General features: G+C 39.9%; 2 protein-coding genes across 4 annotated transcripts in view; both read left to right on the forward strand.

Annotated features, from left to right (window-relative positions):
- Window positions 1-10,351, forward strand: part of ccdc40 (coiled-coil domain containing 40) — a 43,872-nt gene extending 33,521 nt beyond the window's left edge. The window contains exons 17-20 of one of the 2 annotated variants that reach the window (XM_047579354.1): window positions 8,199-8,345; window positions 8,734-8,922; window positions 9,005-9,163; window positions 9,392-10,351. In XM_047579354.1, the coding sequence (XP_047435310.1) occupies window positions 8,199-8,345; window positions 8,734-8,922; window positions 9,005-9,163; window positions 9,392-9,643 (747 nt within the window). In that variant the 3' untranslated portion in view covers window positions 9,644-10,351. The remainder of the gene's footprint in view (window positions 1-8,198; window positions 8,346-8,733; window positions 8,923-9,004; window positions 9,164-9,391) is intronic. The other variant, XM_047579355.1, reaches the window with a different exon arrangement.
- A 6,235-nt stretch (window positions 10,352-16,586) lies between these two features.
- cbx8b (chromobox homolog 8b) lies at window positions 16,587-20,037 on the forward strand. Of its 2 annotated transcripts, XM_047579093.1 has the most exons (5): window positions 16,587-16,755; window positions 16,870-16,913; window positions 17,140-17,205; window positions 17,329-17,395; window positions 18,574-20,037. In XM_047579093.1, the coding sequence occupies exons 1-5, from the start codon at window positions 16,687-16,689 to the stop codon at window positions 19,417-19,419; spliced, it is 1,092 nt and encodes a 363-aa protein (XP_047435049.1). In that variant the 5' UTR covers window positions 16,587-16,686; the 3' UTR covers window positions 19,420-20,037. The 2 variants fall into 2 exon arrangements, with proteins under 2 accessions (XP_047435049.1, XP_047435048.1); XM_047579092.1 differs by having other exon boundaries at window positions 16,590-16,913.
- The last annotated feature ends 180 nt before the right edge of the window (window positions 20,038-20,217 follow it).

Genomic DNA, 20,217 nt, shown 5'->3' on the forward strand with positions numbered 1-20,217 from the left:
AGGGAACCTGAAGAGAAGCTAATACTGGAGTAATATCATCTCTCTTGCAAATTCCAGTCAGTGCTCTTGCTGCAGCATTTTGAATCAATTGGAGGCTTTTTAAAGAGCTATTTGGACAGCCAGATAGTAATGAGTTACAATAATCCAGCGTGGAAGACACAAATGCATGAACTAGTTTTTCCGCATCACTCTGAGAAAGGATTTTCCTAATTTTGATGATATTACGAAGGTGAAAGAAAGCAGTCCTGGTCACTTGCTTTATGTGAGAATTAAAGGACATATCCTTGTCAAATATAACACCAAGGTTTTTCACAATAGTACTGGAGGCCAAGGCAATGCCATCCAACGAAACCAGGTGATTAGATAATGAATCTCTGACATGTTTAGAGCCAAATACAATGACTTCAGTTTTGTCTGAGTTTAAAAGTAGAAAATTACAGGTCATCCAAGCCTTTATGTCTTTAAGGCATGCTTGGAGTTTAACCAGCTGATTAGTTTCATCTGGTTTCATGGATAAATATAGCTGGGTATCATCTACAAAGCAATAGAAGTGTATGCCGTGCTTTCTAATAATATTGCCTAAGGGAAGCATGTATAATGTGAGCAGCATGTATAATGTCAACAGCACAGGACCCCGAGGAACTCCATAGCTTACTTTGGTATATATAGAAGAAGTGTTTTTTACATGGACAAACTGGAATCTGTCTGACAGATATGATTCAAACCAGTCTAATGCAGTACCTGTAATCTTGATTACACTTTCAAGTCTCTGTAGTAGAACACTGTGATCAATAGTGTCAAATGCAGCACTGAGATCTAGCAGGACAAGTATAGAGACAAGTCCATCGTCTGAAGCCATGAGGAGATGGTAACTAAAACCAGTGCCGTTTCGGTACTATGATGAGCTCTAAAACCTGACTGAAACTTTTCAAACAAACCGTTCCTGTTTAAATGATCAACCAACTGATTGGCAACAGCCCTTTCCAAAACTTTAGAGATAAAAGGAAGGTTGGAAATTGGCCTATAGTTTTTTTAAGTAATGGTTTAATTACAGCAGAGAGTGGGGCACATATCCTGTCAATAAAGATGAGTTTATCTGATTTAATATGGAGGTATTAATTAATGGAAAAACCTCCTTGAGCAACTTAGTCGGGATGGGGTCTAGAAGACAAGTTGATGGTTTAGATGCTGTAATAACTGAAGTGAGCTCAGGAAGATCAGTTAGAAAGAAATAATCCAAATAGTGACTCGGTCCTACAGAGGTTTTGAATGCCACTGTACTTACATCTTTGACAGCTGGAAGGGTGCTATGAATTTTATCTCTAATGCCAACAATTTTATCAGTGAAGAAGCTCATGAAGTCATTACTGCTGAGGTCTGAAGGAATAGATGGCTCAACAGAGCTGTGACTCTTTGTCAGCCTGGCTACAGTGCTGAAAAGAAATCTGTCCAAGAAGATGAGCACTGTGGAGGGGGATAAGGAGAGGGCCAATCGGTTCAATGACTTTTTCTACAGGTTCAACTGCCCTACCCCCTACTGCTCTTTCTGCTTTGGCTCAGCTAGCTGCCCCCGCCTCCCACGAGCAAAACTATACTCAGCCCCACCTTCCCCAGTCACTACTACAGACAAGTGGCTAGTAACCACCCCTCACACCACCACCGCCACCACCATCATTTTGGCTCAGGTGACCTGACAACTAACAAGGCTCCCAGAAAAGCAGCCGGCCCAGACGGAGTCTCCTCATGAGTACTCATGGCATACCATTCTGAGCTGGGGGAGCCCTTCAGTGTGTATTTAATCTGACCCTACATTTTAGGAGGTTCCTCATGCAGAGGAAGACATCCTGCATCATAATCTTAATCAGATCACGTGAGGCTCCTCTGTGCCTCCTCTGTGCCTCTGCTCAGGGTTCAGTTGCCCTCGGTTTACCCTCCAAACAATTAGTCTCATTTTCCTGATACAACATGTCAAATTGGAAAGAACACAAAAAATGAACACATTGTGAGCGACAGGTTGAAGTTAGTCTTCGATTTTGTTTTTTCCACGCACATACTGTGAAAAATATGGATGCTGTGACAAGAGAGGGATTGGGGTGGCAAAAATGGGACTCAGTTACCACATACAGAAGAATGGGGAAAAAATGGAAAGTATCTTTTGGTCTTGCATGCCTCCGATTCCATGAGCAACAAGTGTGATCTTTTCACTTTTAAGCCTCAGATTCAGTCTCCTGGCAGCTTTGTAAGTAAAGTTGTTGACATCTGATGCCAGGTCAATGAGATTTCCAATTTTCTGTCCTGCGTTGATAGTTCCAGAAGTATAAGACTAACTGGTAACTCACGTGTGTTTGAGTCCATCAATCTAGGTAGGTTCTATCCAGTGCAGTGCGATTTTCCAACCATATTTGTGAAAGCTTTCCTGAATCTGTCTACCATGTCAGGGGGAGCTCGGATATTAATTTCTCTTACACTTCTGTGAATGTTTGCCTTCTTGTACTGAGTTTTTGCACCTTCTCTGACTTTTTCCTTTTGAAGTGTCCTTTCGGGCAAAGGAAGCAAGGGTGAAACGGAGCTTCCTCTTTTCAGTCTCTATTGCTGCACTGATAGGTGTCTATACACACCTCTGCATGACATACAATGCATCTTTAACATGCTCCTAACTTTTCAACAGCAATTAGCTTCTCACATGGCCTTAATTCTTTGAACTCCTTGCAAAAGAAAATCTTCTCATGATTCCGTTCGTCTCCACATACAACACATCCTCCTTTCCTTGATCATCAAGGGATTCTTGATGGCTCAACATGGCTTACCTCATCTTCACCATACCTTGGCCAGAGGTTTGACTGGACTGCTTTTTGGACTTCATCCAGTCTTGCGCCACTCTCTATCATTGTCTTGTCAAGCTCCTCTTGCTGGTATTTGAGTTTGACTTCTTTATATCATCAGTTCCACCCTCACTGTCTGCCAGTAGACGAGCCCTGTATTCATCATTTGAATTACTGACATGAGCTCTGCTCAAGTAGTTTGCTTGCTTGATGAAGGCCGTTTTAGCTAAGGTCCTCCCTTCCTTTAGTTGCTTGACTGTTTTACCATGAAGACTTTCCTCTTCCTTTGTGTCAACAGTTTGCTTGACTTCAGGCCTTTGTCTTGTCTTCACTGCCATGCTGGTTATCAACTCATGTTCCGTCTGATATTTGTTACCACAACTCTGTCCAACCTTAAAAAACTGCATAATCAACTTTAAAGAATGCAAAGGATGACTCAGTTCTTTCTTATTTTTTGGATTTTATTGCCTTGAGGATTGCTTGAATAATAAAAACTAAGAAATAAACAGAAAAATACTTTAGCCATCACATTTTGACATTTACTTTCACAAATCCATTAATTTATTTCAAAGTGTATTCCAAAAATAATTCATTAAAGTTAACTTAGGATCTCAGTCATATATTCATATTTATACTTAAACACCATAACTAATTTCTTTTCTCTAAATTTACATTAAAGTTTCAAATGAAGGTCATAAACTCAAACTCATTCAACTCAAAATTATTTACCCTATAATGCACTTCTTTGCAAAAGGGAAGTTGGCACATTCACATTCAGTTCGAGGGATTGAGACAAGAAATGATACAAGACATTTAAAGGACAGACCGGTCAGGGCTCCCATGAAAGCTGAGGTTATGGTGTAATTTGGGTTATTGCCCTGACTAATGTGGCCACTGACAGTATATGAGGTCCTCTGACAAAGGTTGAGAAACTTGAAAGGATGATTAATTCATCAATTAGGAGATGGCTTGGTGTCCCACGCTGCTTAAATAGTGGAGCCTTGCATGGGAAAGACATACTGGAGCTCCCAGTAACTAGTCTAACAGAGGAGTTTAAGTGTGCTAAGGCTAGACTGGAGATGACTCTCACTCAGCCAAAAGATCCAGTAGTTAGGCACACAGCCCCATGGTTAAAACAGGGAGGAAGTGGAATCCGAGAGACGCGGTTCAGGAAGGACAGGCTTCCCTCAGACTTAGGGATATTATAGGGCATGTACAGCAAGGCCATGGAGGCCTGGGATTGTGTGCAGGGAAACCTCTGTGGAGCAAACCATCCACAGTGGAAAAAAGGAACATGGTAGTGGAAGAAATTCATAGGCAAGAGGAAGCGATGAGATCCACTACGGCAGTGTTGGAGGCTAAGCAAGGACAGTGGGTGAACTGGGAGAATGTAGAGAAAAGGAAGTTGTCTTGGAGAGAGGTATGGAACATTGAGGCTAGTAGAATTTGATTTATGATAGGGGCTATTTATGATGTGCTGTTATCTCCCCAGAACCTAAATCCATGGTTAGGGGAGGATGCTGCCTGTCCACTTTGTTCTGGTGTATGTACGCTTAGCCACATTCTGACAGGTTGCAGGGTTAGCCTCTCCCAAGGGAGATATACCTGGCGTCACAACCAGGTTCTGAAATGCTTAGCAGCTGCAACTGAGGAAAAACGGATTAGCCGTGACCCTCAAAAGACTGACGAATGAGCGCAAGAAAGATAGAGATAGATACGTGGAGTTGGCATCGGAAGCTGCCCGGGTGCGCCCAGTGGAGGTTGGCTGCCGTGGATTTGTTGCAAAATCTACCATTGTTCTCCTGTGCGAGTTGGGCATTTGCGGAAAAGAATAGAGGTTCGTGGTAAAAAATATGTCCCTGGCAGCGGAGCGAGCGAGTGAGTGGCTGTGACTAAGAAGGAAACATGCTAACTTGGGAGCATGCTAAGGTAAAGCTAGCTGTGTACTGTTAATTGGTAGCAGTTGTAGTAGGATTAATCTAATTGGTCGTTTGATAGGCACACGGTGGCGTGGTGGCTGCATTGAGGGGGGTGATTCAGGGAAGCTGGAGTTCACTGTTAAGCCTTCTTGAGGTGTTGTGGGCCTAACTTAACGAAACATCGGTGAAGGGAGGTGCCCACTTGAAAACCCCAATGATGTGCTGCACACTGCACACTGCCTACTGTTGTTGGCTAGGCATGTTAGCTGGTGTTTTCTTGTGTGTTACTCCTGAAACCACCTTTCATTACCTCCGGCTGTGGACTAGGCTATGTAGCTGGTGTCTGGTTGTTTCTTATTTCTGATATAGGGAGAAGGAAGAGTTGTTTGTTTGGAGTGTGGTCACATTCCCATCATTTCTTACCTGCTGCTAGTGGCTAGGCTATTTAGCTGGTGTTCTCTAGTGGTTTACTTCCGTGGCTAGGCTTATTAGCTGGTGTCTGATAGTGTTTTATTTCTGATCCTAGCAGGAGGGAGCGGTGTTGGTTGAAGGTTGCTCACTGAATTGTGATTTGAACAGTATGGAAACATATTCATGTGTCCAAGACTGTTACCACTGTCAATTTTCTAAAACATAAAATTATGAATATCTAAATAAATAAATGGATCGATCTGTTTTTAAGGCACTTGGCAGCACAGTAGGAATGGGTGATAACTTATTATACACAATATACTGCCAAAAATAGTCCTCACGTTAAGAATTTGTCATCTGGTGTTAAATATAATGCAACTTACTTTTGACTTTGCAAGCCGCTCGTAGCTCTAGCTTACCAGTGGCTAATGGCTTATTATGTGTGTATATATATATATACATATATATATAACTATATATATATATATATAACTATATATATATATGTATATATGTATATAACTATATATATATGTATATATGTATATATATATAGTTATTGTTGGCAGTAACTACGCCAAAACATGGACAAACTTAAATGATAACCCTCCAGAACGTAACTTAACAAGTAAATTAAGGTATGACTTCATCAAAACAACAACAACAACAAAAAAAAAATAAAATACAGCATGAATTACAGTTTTTTTCCATTGGTTTGGCTCATTTCTTGAAACAGAAATTACATTCTCAAAACTCAAAGATCATTTGGCAGAACAGTCTTACAGTTCAGCACAACACCATAGTTTACTTGCAAAAGCTCATATCTCTCCCAAAACCGTTCACTCGTGCTTCAAAACTAAATTCCTTTTCCATATAAATAGTCAGTGCCACCAAAAGGCAAAAGATCCTTCTCAATCGCTTTGGCTCATTTCTCCAAACAGACTGGATGTTCTCAACACTCTTGGTGCTTTTGCCAAAATAACCTGGATGGTTCAGCACAACACCACCTCCAAAAGCTCATATCTCTCCCAAAACAGTTCATTCATGTGTCAAAACTAAATTTCTTTCGCATATAAACAGTCGGTGCCCCCCAAATGCATTGTCCCTTTGGCATTGTGTGAGCACTGCAAGTCAAAATGGTTAGATGTTTTGTCACTATGGCAGAGGACCATTGAAATATCCCTTATGTCCACCTCTCAGTCTTAGCCCAGTCCAATTGTTCACAACAGAAATACAATTCTGTTGTGAACAATTGCCAAGTGGTTTGGAGGTTTGTCCATGTTGTTTTGAGAATGTAATTTCTGTTTCAAGAAATGAGCCAAACCAATGGAGAAAAACTGTAATATTACTTGACACAAAAAGAAAACCACAACATCAGGTATTGGTGCCTGGATTCCAGTTGTTTCTTAGTAATGCAGCAACCCATTTACTTCCCTGTTCTTTGGCAGTTGGAAATCTGCAGATCTGTAAAAATCTATATCCGACTGCTTTTCAAATCTGTTGGTACAGTCATTTCCACAACAGCTCTTCTCCATTTTTAAATGTATTTGTACAATTTAGATGTTATTAAAGCCTATGGTTCAAACTAATATGGTTAATCTCCATGCTCAACTGTCCCTTTTTGCCACTTAGTGGCCTTGACCACCAAGATATCCGCTCACCATGACATCACATGCTCTATTCGTACTTAAGATGGCCTCATGAATGGCATCTGCAGGACATTGAATGAAATTGTCCAACTGATATTGTACTGCTTTAACATTGTCAGTGGATTTCATCAAAACACTCATTTGTTCCATGTTCCTTTTTGCTTGTTTATTATGCTTGTTATTTATGGAAAGGTTTATGTAAATGTGGGTCTCCATTTCACAGAGTCGGATATTCCTTTGGCTTTTGATGCAACATTAGACATTGTGTCATTCATTTCACCAACACCTTTAATTTTCATTTGAAGCCATTAAACTGGTCCTTTGATTTTTTTTATTTGCCACGGTCAGGAATCGAGGAGAGTATTTGTTCAAAGACATGAATCAGTGTCAGAGACATCCAGCAGAGCGGAGTATTGTGCAATGGCAAGTGTGTCCTGTCAAAGTCCAACAAACTTTAAAACTCCAATTAATTGATGACTTAAAACAGTGCATTTACTAAGCCACTTTCCAGCCTTCAAGATATCCTTCAAAGATTTTAATTTGTGACAATCAGGAAATGGGGTGAGTATTTGTCACACAGAGGCATATGCTTATGAGATTTTAGATTGAACACACTGAGCACCCATCTCAAAGACAAGGCAAAACTTTCAAGCTCACAATATTCATGTATTGGATGAATGATTCGAAACAATGCTGTTTTCCAATACAGGCTTCAAGAAATATTCTTACCGATCCTGTTGGGTAGTTCTGTGTGTTGTCCACTTTAGGCCACAAACTCAATCCTCCTTGAATAAATTTCAATGATATCCATTCACAAAATTAAAAAAATTCTTCATTAGCAAACTGAATTCAAATCAAATGGCCACTGAGGCTCTGAGATACAGATCACGCAGGGATTGAGAGAAAAAAGTCCATTGTCCAGGCAAAATTTACTTTTGTGGTTTGGTGTGGTTTATCTAGACTTGCAAACAGAAAACATACAGCAATGGCTTCTGCTGCCTCTCTCACCCTGGTAAAAAACCATAACCCTTCCCAGTGCCTAGCTCACCGGTCCCTTTCTTCCTCTATTTATGACCTCACCTGGTGTGACTGACAGACAGACAGACAGACAGACAGACAGACAGACAGACAGATAGATAGATAGATAGATAGATAGATAGATAGATAGATAGATAGATAGATAGATAGATAGATAGATAGATAGATGTAAAAAGTATGGAACTTTGACATTTCAAATGTATAGGAACCCTGTGAACACAAGGTATGGTCAACAGACAACTTTGAAGACTTTTTTCCATGAAATCTAAGGGAGTCAGACATTAGAGTGCAAGCTAGAGTGCAGCCATAGACCCCCCTGTTGAGCAACATTCTTTGATGTTTTTTTCCCACTACCACAGGCATGTGGTGTTCAGGATGAGATTGTTCTCCGTGCACCACACTGTCAGTCGCTCCACTTCTTCTCTGTATGCCAACTTGTCCCTACCTGTGATGAGCCCTACCATGACCATGGTGGTGTAGTCAGCACACATTATAATGCTGCTGGGGTGAGTGGAGGTGCAGTCATGTGTGTAGAAGGTGTAGTGAAAGGGGTTCAAGACACAGCCCTGAGAGGGGCTGGTGCTGAGGCTGATGACATTTCATCCTTGTAGACCAATCAGTCAGGAAGTCCCTGATACAGAGGCAAACAGAGTCGGAGATTCCCAGTACAGACAGCTTAGACACTAATATGTTGGGGATGATTGTATTGAATGCAGAGCTAAAGTCCATGAAGAGCAGCCGTGCATAGCTCCAGATGGGATGTAGCAGTATGTAGGACTGTGGCTACACCGTCCTCTGTGGACTTGTTAGCCAATATATATCCTTTAATATATTGGTTTTATATATGGATTAGTGTTTGTCAATCAATGAGTGTTTGTGTTTGTGTTTGTGCAGGTGCGTCTTAACCAGCTGATGAAAAAACAGGAGCGGCTGCTGAGGGAAAGTGAAGCAACTGTGGCAAGGAGAGAAACAATTGTCCTGCACAGGGAGGCCGTTGTACACAACTCGCAGAAACAGACCACAAAGGGTAAACTGAGCCACTTCATACAGGGCCTCCAGCGCAAGATCCAGGAGAAACACAAAGTAGGACAAGTGAACTCTCTGTATCTGCAGGTACATCAGGTTGTAAAGTTATCTTACATTAAATATGTGTATGTGTGTTCAGACTGTGTCAGAGAGTAAGCAGGTGATCAGGGAGCTCCAGAAGAGCCAGGTGAGTCTGAGTAACAGGCTTGTGCAGCAGAAGCAGCAGGTGATCGAACTTTGTGGCACCAGCTGCATCCTTGATTCTGACTTTGTAAGCCTCAAGGACACCAAAGATAAGGTAAGAAGCACAAGGAGCACATGGTACAAAATTAGTACCATCTTCGTTCTTCCTCTGTTATTCATACAGAGCTGAAATATGAGCTCAGTTAGTCAGCATTGTATAATACTCATGACAGTGTGGTGAGAATGTTTTACTTCCGCTTGCACATCAGTTTCCAGTTCAGTTTTTTACAAGTGGAAACACAAAACATGTCCTCTCTCATTCTGTATCTCCCCCTCCATCTAGAACCTTGCCCATCTATTGACACTGCAGAGTCGGACCAAGATACTCCAGGGAGTGTGTGAGGGCAGCTACCAAGCCTTGTCTACCAGCACATCAGTGGGAGCTGCTCTGCTGAGCCAGATGCACCGAATTCACACTACCAGCACCATCTTGCACCACATGTGTGAGGAATTCCCCCAGCATCAGGGCGCACTCCGCAGACTAGCATTAACACTGGCTGCAAAATCCATGAGTGAGGGGAAGATAAAGCAGTGACAGTGAGCACAGAAGAGGCAGTGGTGCTGATGGCAGGGAAATATTGAAGACCAAGAGGTCATTGGTGTTTGCTTTATTCTGTGTTTTGAATGAAATACTGGTTGTAAAACAACATGAGATAATACATGAAATCAACAAAAAGGTCCTTTATAGAGTTTGGCTTTTTTAATCCAGTATGGAAATGATTCATGAAGAGATGCTCTAAAAGTTCACTTTAGGAAAGTCCATTTAGTAACACTCAAAATTAAACAGATTAGACTAGAGTTGACAGTCTTTTTTTAACTGAAACAGAAATGCTGCAATAAGGATGTTGGGAATGCAGTTTAAAAAATAAATAAATAAAAATCCGCTCAAATACTATTCATGCACTAATCTATCAAGCGTCTCATTCAGACGTGGAAGGTTACCTTTTGCGTCAGTATCAAACGTCTAGGGGCGTGACAAATCGTCGGTATATTACGTCTTGGGAATGAGAACGGGCAACAGCCACAACAGAGGCTTATGGGTAGTGTAGACTTTTTTCGCTATCGAAAACATCTGAATAAAAGTTTCTCAGAATCAAAGGAGGAAAAACTAAAAGTGATATCCACAACATGAAGCTACTTTATTGTTGAATTATCAGTGATACTGATACTATCAGTGATGTGTTTGTGTTGAGAAATGTTGACGATCTCATTAAAAGAAATGCCTAAAATAGTGAGAAAAACACTTCCGGGCAGAGTGTCCTCCGTTCTTCAATCAGATTAAAGCTCGCAGCGTCATATTTTGCCGCAAACGAGATATTATTGTAGTGAATGGAGGACTGCAGCCTCTGCTCTAAGCGTCTCTTACCGCCGCGAGCGGGTTTACGCTGGTCAATTGAGAACCCAGCGCGTCTCATACAGATGTGAAAGGGTACCTTTAGTGTCAATATCAGACGTCTAGGGGCGTGACAAATCGTCGGTATAACGCCTTGGGAATGAGAACGGGTTGTCTGTCAGCACATGGGAGCTCTTTATGTTCTTATATTTGTTAAGGAACATAAGAAATACTTCTGTCTTCTCTGTCCTCAAAAAATCAATCAGTGACTTCACAATTATGAAAGCACACCAAAACCAATTTAACTTCACAAGCCTAAAGCCTGCAATTTTAAAGCAACCGTTCTCTGTTGTGATAAATTACAAATATCTTTAAATCACTTGTCATTTCATTGTTTTATAGTGATCTGCCTGTGTAAATATTTCATTTGGTGTTGTCTGCAGTAGCCAGAACAGACATGTGGTAGCAACCTTTCAATAAGTGTCCTGAAGACTTGGTGGTGGTGACTCACGTATGACGATCCCTCTCACTCCCTCTTTCTTTGTTTCATGCTGGCTTTCAGGTGGAGCAGAGAGGGTCTGCTGCATGTACCTGCCCATGTGGGCTCGGTCTCTAGAACGGCATAATAGACAGCCCTTCTCAGTCTCTCTCCCCCTCTGTGAGGCCTTCTGCATCCTTCACAGTAGGGCTGGGCGATAATGGGAATTTTTGGTATCGATCCGATACCAAGTAAATATAATATATAATACAGTATCGCCAATACCAATACCTTTTCTTGAAATGTCATGATCACTCAGCTATGCTCAAAATTCGACTTTCTGACTACAGTTGTTGTCCCAGTTTACATGCAGTGTAGAAAATCGAATAACTGTTCTCCTCCTCCACACTAAGTGGCGATAAGCGTCTTTTCAGTGGGATAATACCGCGTTAGTACGGCCCGATTTCCGGTTGACCTATTACATTTTATAATAAACAAGAGTCCTTCATGCGGCAGATCGGCATTTCAACAGCATCCATAGGGATAATACAAAATTTTTAAATCTCTTATGTAATGTTCTCACTACTTCTGGTGCAGGTAAGATCCGCGCTATCCCTCAAACGGTGCTTCTAGCGACTGTGTTTATATTTTTCTTCTACGACTGGCTTTCTTGGATGTTTTTGTTCCGGGGTCACATGCCAGCACAGCTGGCATGTGAGCATGCGCACACGCATTATCCAATCAATACTGCGATTAAGCCGTATACATGGCGGAGAAAAACCGAATTCGAATCGCATATTGAATAACTTCGTAATTTTGTCTTTAGTTAGTTAATAATAATTATGACAGGACAAATATTTAGGAAGTAAATAAACCGTTACTAATCATAACTATTTGTAGCATAGATAAAAGAATGTCAGTAAATCCAGCTAAATGTGGGATAAGCGCCCACTGCTGTCTATTGTGTGTGTGGTTGAAATGCGTATCGACAGAGAGATTGTGGGAAATCCTCAAAAGAAATCAGGATTCCACCGAGATGTAACATCTCCCGAAGCTCGTGGGCAAAAACTTTGTTTACAGTTGTTGGAGTAATGTTAAAATTAATATTATAGTCTGTGAGGATTTGCTGTGTGTTTGTGTTGATTTTTTCGTGCTCTCCACAACTTAAATGGTGTTTTTGTTGTTCTGTTGCCGGTAGTGATGGAGAAACCGAATGTGGCGACATCTGCTGGATAAAACTGTACATAGCATTCACAGGAAACGGTAAAGGGTCGTGAAACAGTGAGGCACTGTTTAACAATAAAGGATCTCTAAATAAAGGATCTGCAGTATGTGCATTTTGAAATGCTTGATTTATATTCTTTCAATAAAATAATTATATTCTTTTGTAGTTGTGCCTTCATATAATTCTGTATATTTTAGCTTTCGGGTGATTGATAGAAATCCAAATAATAATAATAATAATCATAATAATAATAATAATAAGAAGAAGAAAAGTGAAATGCTTTTGCAACCAGGGACTGTGGTAATAATGGTTGTTTATACAACAAGTAGTTCCGACCAAGCAATCTGATTGGTCAGTCAGACATTTAGAACGTGCTCAAATCAGCATTACAGCACGGCTGACTCATCACTTAAAATATTGCTCCACCAAGTCTGTGGCAACATTGTATCCATCTCCATGGCAACACTGTAACCGGAAACGGCTGAAAAATACGCTAAAAATGAATCGGTTTGACGTAAGTTACCTAGGCCCATTGTGACCGTGATGAACATGTTCTTTATAATTTTTATTATTATTATTATTATTATTGCTGTTGTTGTTGTTGTTGTTGTTGTTGTTGTTGTTATTGTTATTGTTATTATAGAAGAAAAATCTGCATCTTTGTTATAACTTGGGCAATAAAATTAAGCATTTTTTGCTCATTTATGTATTATTGATTTAGTTCGGTAAAGTTACCAATGTTGGGCATTAGTCATAGTTACTTACTTCTCCCAAAAAGTAACTGAGTTAGTAACTGAATTACTCCACTTTAAAAGTAACTAGTTACCAGGGAAAGTAACTATTGCGTTACTCTTCTTTTTTTTAAGTTTAAATATGTCTAAAAATTTGATTTTTTTTCTTAGCAGGTTTCACAAGCCAGTTGCATAGAGTAGAATTGTATAGACACATACTTACACAGAACTTTTAATATTTATTGCACCCCAGACCCCAACTGGTAGACATATAGGCCTACCGCTTTCACATCGGCAAAAGTCCCGGGTTGGACCTCCCGCTGTGAGAGCTGCGTGCCTGTTTTTTCCTCCCTCATACGTCATCGCATACATTGCAGATAAAATTGCAGTTTGTTGATGACTTGAAGATTGGACCACTCAAACCCCCGCTCTTTCAAAAGGCTGCTAATATTAGAATAAATCACTGTGTCCTGCACAGAGCCCGATATCTGCTACCAAATCCCCCTTTTCGTGATCGTTATAGTGTGGGAGATCGCTATACAAGCTGGATATAAACACAGTCGCCGTTCGCCTATGCGCTTCCATTAACTATCGTGTAACACATTTGATTTGTTTGACTGAAAAAAGGAACAACAATCTCTGGCCTTCAGAGATCAGTGTTTATGGGAGAAGATCAAAACTTGTTTTTGAGCTGAAGCTTCTACAATGATACAGTCTGTCAGGCCGTCGAGACAGAATGTAACAGGCAGATATGAGTCAGAGAGAAAAACCCGTTCCAACCAGTGACGGCTCGCAACTTTTCCTCCACATTCAGCATTGCTGCCGCTTATCTCTGCTAGTTGGGTGTGGGTGTGATTTGTGTATAAACTGAACACTGCCTGAGATTTGTTTATCGTGAAAGCCTACTCCACCTTAGCCAATCATCATCACATATGCGGTTGTTTCGCCCCTCCCTCCTCTCCTCGCCAAAAATAAAGGGGGGAGAAGAAAAAACAGCTTCATGGCTCCCGTGGCTGAGAACCAAGTAACGCGCCCTATTTAATTTTCAGTAACGGACACGGCGTTATAAATATGGAAATAGTAATTAGTTAGATTATCCCGTTACTGAAAAAGTAACACTGTTATTCCCATCACTGGTCATTTCTAACGTTAGAAATATTTGTTGTAGTGGTGAACTAGGTTCCATTACACACAGGAGTCTACTGACGTGACTGATTGTGATCCAGTTATTGGTCGCACCCCATTTATCTCCATGGAAACTGGAAGCACATTCGCAAAAAACTTTAGATTTTGAGAGCAAAATGTCCATCAACATGAATATATATTTAATTATACACTTTATTTTGTTGATAATTATCCTCGAGGGTGTGCTTCAACGTCATTTGACTACGACTGTGATGCGGTCAGGACCGAAGCACTTGCGCCGAGTAGACTACATCTCTCGGGTAATACTGTTTAAATAAAATGCTTGCTTCTCTGTGTGTGTGCTTAGTACGTGTGTATGTCGGTACGTAAGTCAATATATAATGTGTGAATACCTATGTGCTAATGTAAGTATGCAAGTTCATCTAATGTTATACGAGTAGTATAACATTAGATGAACTTCTCTTACGTGAAGAAAACTACTCATACGGAAGAAAACAGCATCGTGTTCAGACGGTAAATTAAATCTCAGTCCACCTCCTTTTAGACCGTTTAGAGATTCCTTTACTCCTCTACTCATTCTTTACTCTCTCAAACCATCTGTCTTCTGGACAGATGGTTTGAGAGAGTGAAGTGAAAAAAACTTCTCTAAACAGAGGAGGTGAACTGAGATTTAATTTATCGTCTATTTACAATTGTGTTCTGACTTCTGTCCCCAAGAAGTTTCAACAACATTCACATCTTAAGACTGGAGGCTCCCACTGACTATAGCCTCGTTCGAGCTCCATTCAACTACAGGTAGTCTAAGTACCCAGCCATTATGGAAACAGAGACACCAGTTTCTGGTCAAACAAATTTGTGGTGGGTGTTACCCGCGGAGTTTTCCTATTTAAACCTCAACTTCCATTAGTCCCTCAGAACTGTAGAAGCTATTCGGATGAGCGGTGAAACATCTCCAAGAAAATCTACAAGTCCAGTTGCCCTTCATGTCTCTGGACTTCTCCACAGATTAATGGACTTTGAATGATTTTTAGACTAAATATGGTTCGTTTTTACATATTAAACATGTTTGTTACAAGGTTGTTGCTACTTTGAGTTACAGTGAGTGGCTATGCAGCACTAGTCTTGTACAGTTTGTCTTATGTTTATGCATTCTTGAGTCCTAATAAATGTTTTATTTTCCTTTTCCAGCACTGACTTGTTTTATTTAACAGCTGAAGATAATCTAGTGTTGATACATTTTCGATTATCACCAATCACAGTGTGCTTAATTTGCTAATGTGACAAACAAACAAAGATTAACTGTAAAAACCATTTTACAATAAGATATTGAATCATGAATAAGTAACAGCTATTTACAGGCAACATTAGTTGCCAGGTAACTCGTGTAATTTGAATGGAATACAAGATAATGTTACCTAGAATACAATTAATGGTTGTTTCTAATATTAAACAACAATATATTGCTGTAATTTATATACACCAAAAACCTAGCAATTTACTAAAAAAATAAATAAATAAAAAAATAGCAATATACTGTAATTTTATTTTACAGTAACAACACTTTATTGGCAACTTTGTTGCCTGGTATTTACTGTGAATTCTACAGGAAATTCGTTACAGTGTGTGTGTGTGTGTGCCAGTGATTAAAATACGTCCCTTCACTGTGCACATGAACAGTGTAAACATTTGATGATCCAGAAGTGAAGTGGCATAATATCCGACTGTCTTGAACAAAATCACCTGAATCTTAAAAAGTGTTTACTGGATTCACGATTAGAAAAATTCGCTTTCCAGTTCATTTGATACGTGATGAAAACAAATGCATTCTGCTAATTCACTATTTAATAATAACAGTCTTGCACTGAATCTTCTCTTCGTGGAGGTTATGGCATTCAGCATGAGTTTCCAATAACTAAGAAACATGTTGATTCAATAGGTCATCGCCCCATTGAATATACATTTAAATGAATTTTTATTTCACATTTGTGATATAGACTATGTGACTGCAGATTCGTTATTTTGCTTTAAGGAAAAAATAATTTAATTTAACCTGGGCGTGAAACTCGGAATCAAAGTGACATAATGCCATCATTTTGTTTGAATAATAGTTAAGAAATTGATTCTATTGAATAAATGAATCAGAGTAAGAGTCGACGTGCATATCTTTTCCATAATCCTGGGAAATAGGTGAAATCTTAACTGTGGCTGAAAACATCAGTTTGGTTTTCATAAATCAAAATCAGTAAACACCAATAACGGTAGAAGAAAAAGTATTATCATGTTGTTAACTAAATTAAATCTATGACCACTCTTTGAATTACATGTGGGCCTAATGCGGCTATATTTTCTCAAAATATAAAACATTGATTCAATTAAATTAAATTGTTAAATAAATTTCGCTCCCTGGTAAAAATCCATACAGACTCCTCCCATCACCCAGCAACCCGACCACGTAGCAATGTTCTAGCAGTTTTAGCCAATGGTTGCCCTCCTAGAGGTTACGCCGACTGTGGTTTCTTAGCAACGCCATAAAAGTCGCTCTGACGTCTATTCTGTTCGCGAATATTATGGTCTGTCGGGAATTTTGAGTGGTTTGGACTGGAGAAAAATACCTGCCCTGCCAGTAGCGTTAGCGAAGCTAACGGTGGATAGCACTAGTGTAAACATGGAGCTGTCTGCTGTCGGGGAGAGGGTGTTCGCTGCAGAGTCGATCATCAAACGGAGGATCAGGAAGGTAGACGCGAGGTGTAACGTGCTCTGTTTCACCGACAAATCTAACAATGCACCACCTTGTGCTGTTGTTGCCCTGCAAGCTAACGAAGTCATGTCTGTTTCTGATGGCACGCAGGGTCGGATTGAGTATCTTGTGAAATGGAAGGGGTGGTCTCCAAAGTAAGTCCTGTTTACTGCGTGACTCTTTGATATTTCCGACTCGAATTGTGGCGTTTATGCCGCGCTAACTCGGCTGTCGTTAGCTTCGACAAAGCTAGCCAGACAGCGAGATTAAAATGATTCACAGTACAGATGGAGATGTTTTAGCTCACAGGCTAACGTCCAAGATCATCCACACGGAGGCTGTTGCTTCCCCAGTCTAACTAACTGTTAAAAAAATCCGTAGATACAGCACGTGGGAGCCAGAGGAGAATATTTTGGACTCACGCTTGTTTGTCGCTTTTGACCAAAGGTAAGATGTCAAGTATCTTTTATTATTATCATGATCATTATTTAATGGGCAGAGTCAATAACTGTTCGCCGTCCTTGGTGGACTTTTCTACCGTGGCTTTCAATATGGGTGTCCGTTTCACAGGGAGCGTGAAAGGGAGCTGTACGGGCCCAAAAAGAGAGGACCAAAGCCCAAGACATTTCTGCTCAAGGTAGAAAGCTTGGAATGTTTTTAAAACAGTTCGTTGCATATTTATGAGTATTTATAGGCATGGCTTTAATTGCCTTTATTTTATATATTCTGTTGGATTCAATAAACGTGCAGACATTATTTTGTGATGCGAATTATCCATATCATTAACAACTCCTTATTGAATAGTGTATATTCAGCATGCTTCCATGCTAATGTTAATTAAAATGGCTTTGGATGCCTTAACAATCTTGTTTCAGAGCTGCCATTGAACTCATTTATCTGTTTGTAAAATCATTTTCTATTACTGGAACCAACAATGAAATCGGATTATAAAGAGGATTCGTTCACCATAGAAAAATCACTGTGCAATCAGAAGGTATCGATTAAAAACGATCAATACACCTTCTGTAGGTCCCCCAATGAGTTAATGATTTGATTTCATTGAACCAGCCATGTGAAGCATCTAGAATAACTTTACACAGAAATAAAAATAATAGAAATGGAAATAAAAGTTTTGTTTTGGATTGACACCTTTTTACAACATTTTTTAACCCCAAGTTTAAGTTCCGAATCTGGCATTTTTGTCAAATAATTTGTCTAAACCCCTTTAATAAACCTAGAAAGAATGTTGGTTTAATGTAGTTTATTGTTCTTTTTTCGGTTTGCAAATTATTAAACTAATTCATGTCAGCAAATAGGAGTTAAATTTGAAGTTATCTGAGGAAAAATTTAAAACATTAAAACTGGTTTGAATGTTGGCCTTGGCAGCAATGTTTCAGTTGTTCAGGACAGTGAGTTGTGAAGGTAGCTTAATGACCAACAGATTGTCTTGAACAAAATTGACGGAATCTCTGCTGATGGGCCTATTGTTAACAAGGTTAGTGGAATTGAACTAATAAGTACTGTAGAAAGAGAACCTGTTGCAGATGGCCCTTAATATGTGTTTGTAACTTCATATTATTAAGTGTCTGTAACTTAAAATATTGTATACATTGAAAGTAGTATCAAATGTGCTTGAGCAGTAACGAAAACAGGGAACATATGTAAAAACAGACATTTACATAAAAACAAGCAATGAAGAATGTATGGATTTCTTTAAGTGTTGTTTTAATGGCCACTCTGAGAAATCACCTATGTACAGCTCACATTAATTTTAGTTTAATTTTTATGAATACTTTGTTTCTCACTTTCTAATAGGCTCAAGCTAAAGTTAAAGCCAAGTCATATGATTTTCGAGGTGAGGCAGTGCGAGGGATGCACATCACCTACCCAGCCACAGAGCCAGTTATTACTCCCAGGGCCAGAGAAGGTCTAAGAGCAGTTGTTCCCACCATCTTCCCGCCAAGTGCTGTCAACCGTGGAGAAAGCATACGTTTCCAACAGCCAGAGCGGAGCATCCGTGAGCACCGGCAGTCTGCGCTTCAGCAAACCGTTTCAGATGGACTCATTCACATAACCAAAAAGAGAGGCCCAAAGCCTAAGCTTCGGTTTAAGGACAGCACCCCTGTCGTTTTTGAACCTCACAAGAGGAAAGCAGAGGAACAGAGCCACAGCCATTACAAACTGGATAAGCTCCATGGGGATGAAGGGATGAGGCTGATCAAATTTTCCCATAGACATCCAGACAACCACGGTCACAGCCACAAACACCACCATCTTCAACAAGCTCACAATCGGGGTATCTCAGATGGAAGGTCCTTGAAGCAGCTCTACTTGGACCGCAGCCTGCACGCACACAGAACAGACATGAATACACACAGTACCAAGGACAGCTCCGGCTACCTAACTACAGCACACTTCAACCACCATTCTAAAATGAGCCACAGCCTGAGTTACCCTGCCGAAAATCCACAGATGGAAAAGCCTTACTTTCTGGACAGGCCATCCCCCACCCGACTCGATGATGACTCGGATGAGGTGACGTGGAGGCCATCTCTCAGCAATGCGGAAAAGGTCCTTGTGACAGATGTTACCACCAACTTCCTGACCGTCACCATCAAGGAGAGCAGCACTTCAAAAGGCTTCTTCACGGACAAAAGATGATTTATTCACCTCGTTTTATGTCTCTGAAGTTTATAGTGTGATTGCTAAGCATTTTTTGTATGTCATGTATAAAAACAGATTACATAATGTGCATATGTGTACATATTATAAAGTTGGACATCTATTTGATGTATTGACCAAATCAATTGAAGGTCATTTAATCGCATGAGTTAACATGAGTTTTCTTTGCAGCAAGCGGCTATGTCGGGTACAGGGCTTGTAAAATTTACTACAGTTCTAATTAACTGAGGTGTAGTTTTGTTTCTACTGCTAGCTCAGACTAGTAAACAGTCAAATATCACTAATAGAACCAGTTAAAATGAGTCCTGCTCAGTTCAACAGGTCTTATATTTAAAAAAACAATTACTTTAAGCACTTTGAAATTAAAAGCATTGCAAAATGGTTTGTGTTTCAGCCAAGTCTGTTTTGGAGTTTGTATGGCCTTTTAATGTTTCTAATTGTAAATTAAATTAATAAACTCAACAGGAACTCTTCCCAAGCTGCATAATAAAAGTATGTTTTTTTCCATTAACGTCATTCATAAAGTTTTGATGTAACAATACCAAGAGTTAGTGTCAAACTGTCAGACGTTTTCAATAAATCATTAGACGTTTCTCATTTCATTGTTGCTTTTTCGCCTCCTTAGACCTGAATGCAGCTACTGTTAAATTCTCAGCTTTATCTCACAACAAATTTATATTAGTGACTTACGTATTACAACTCAGTGGATAATCCGAAAAAAAAACAAAAACATATTTTGAGGTTCCCCAACATAAATAAGGATCCTATAATTCCAGT

This window comes from Mugil cephalus, chromosome 2, assembly GCF_022458985.1.
Source record: "Mugil cephalus isolate CIBA_MC_2020 chromosome 2, CIBA_Mcephalus_1.1, whole genome shotgun sequence".
Classification (NCBI taxonomy): Eukaryota; Metazoa; Chordata; class Actinopteri; order Mugiliformes; family Mugilidae; genus Mugil; species Mugil cephalus.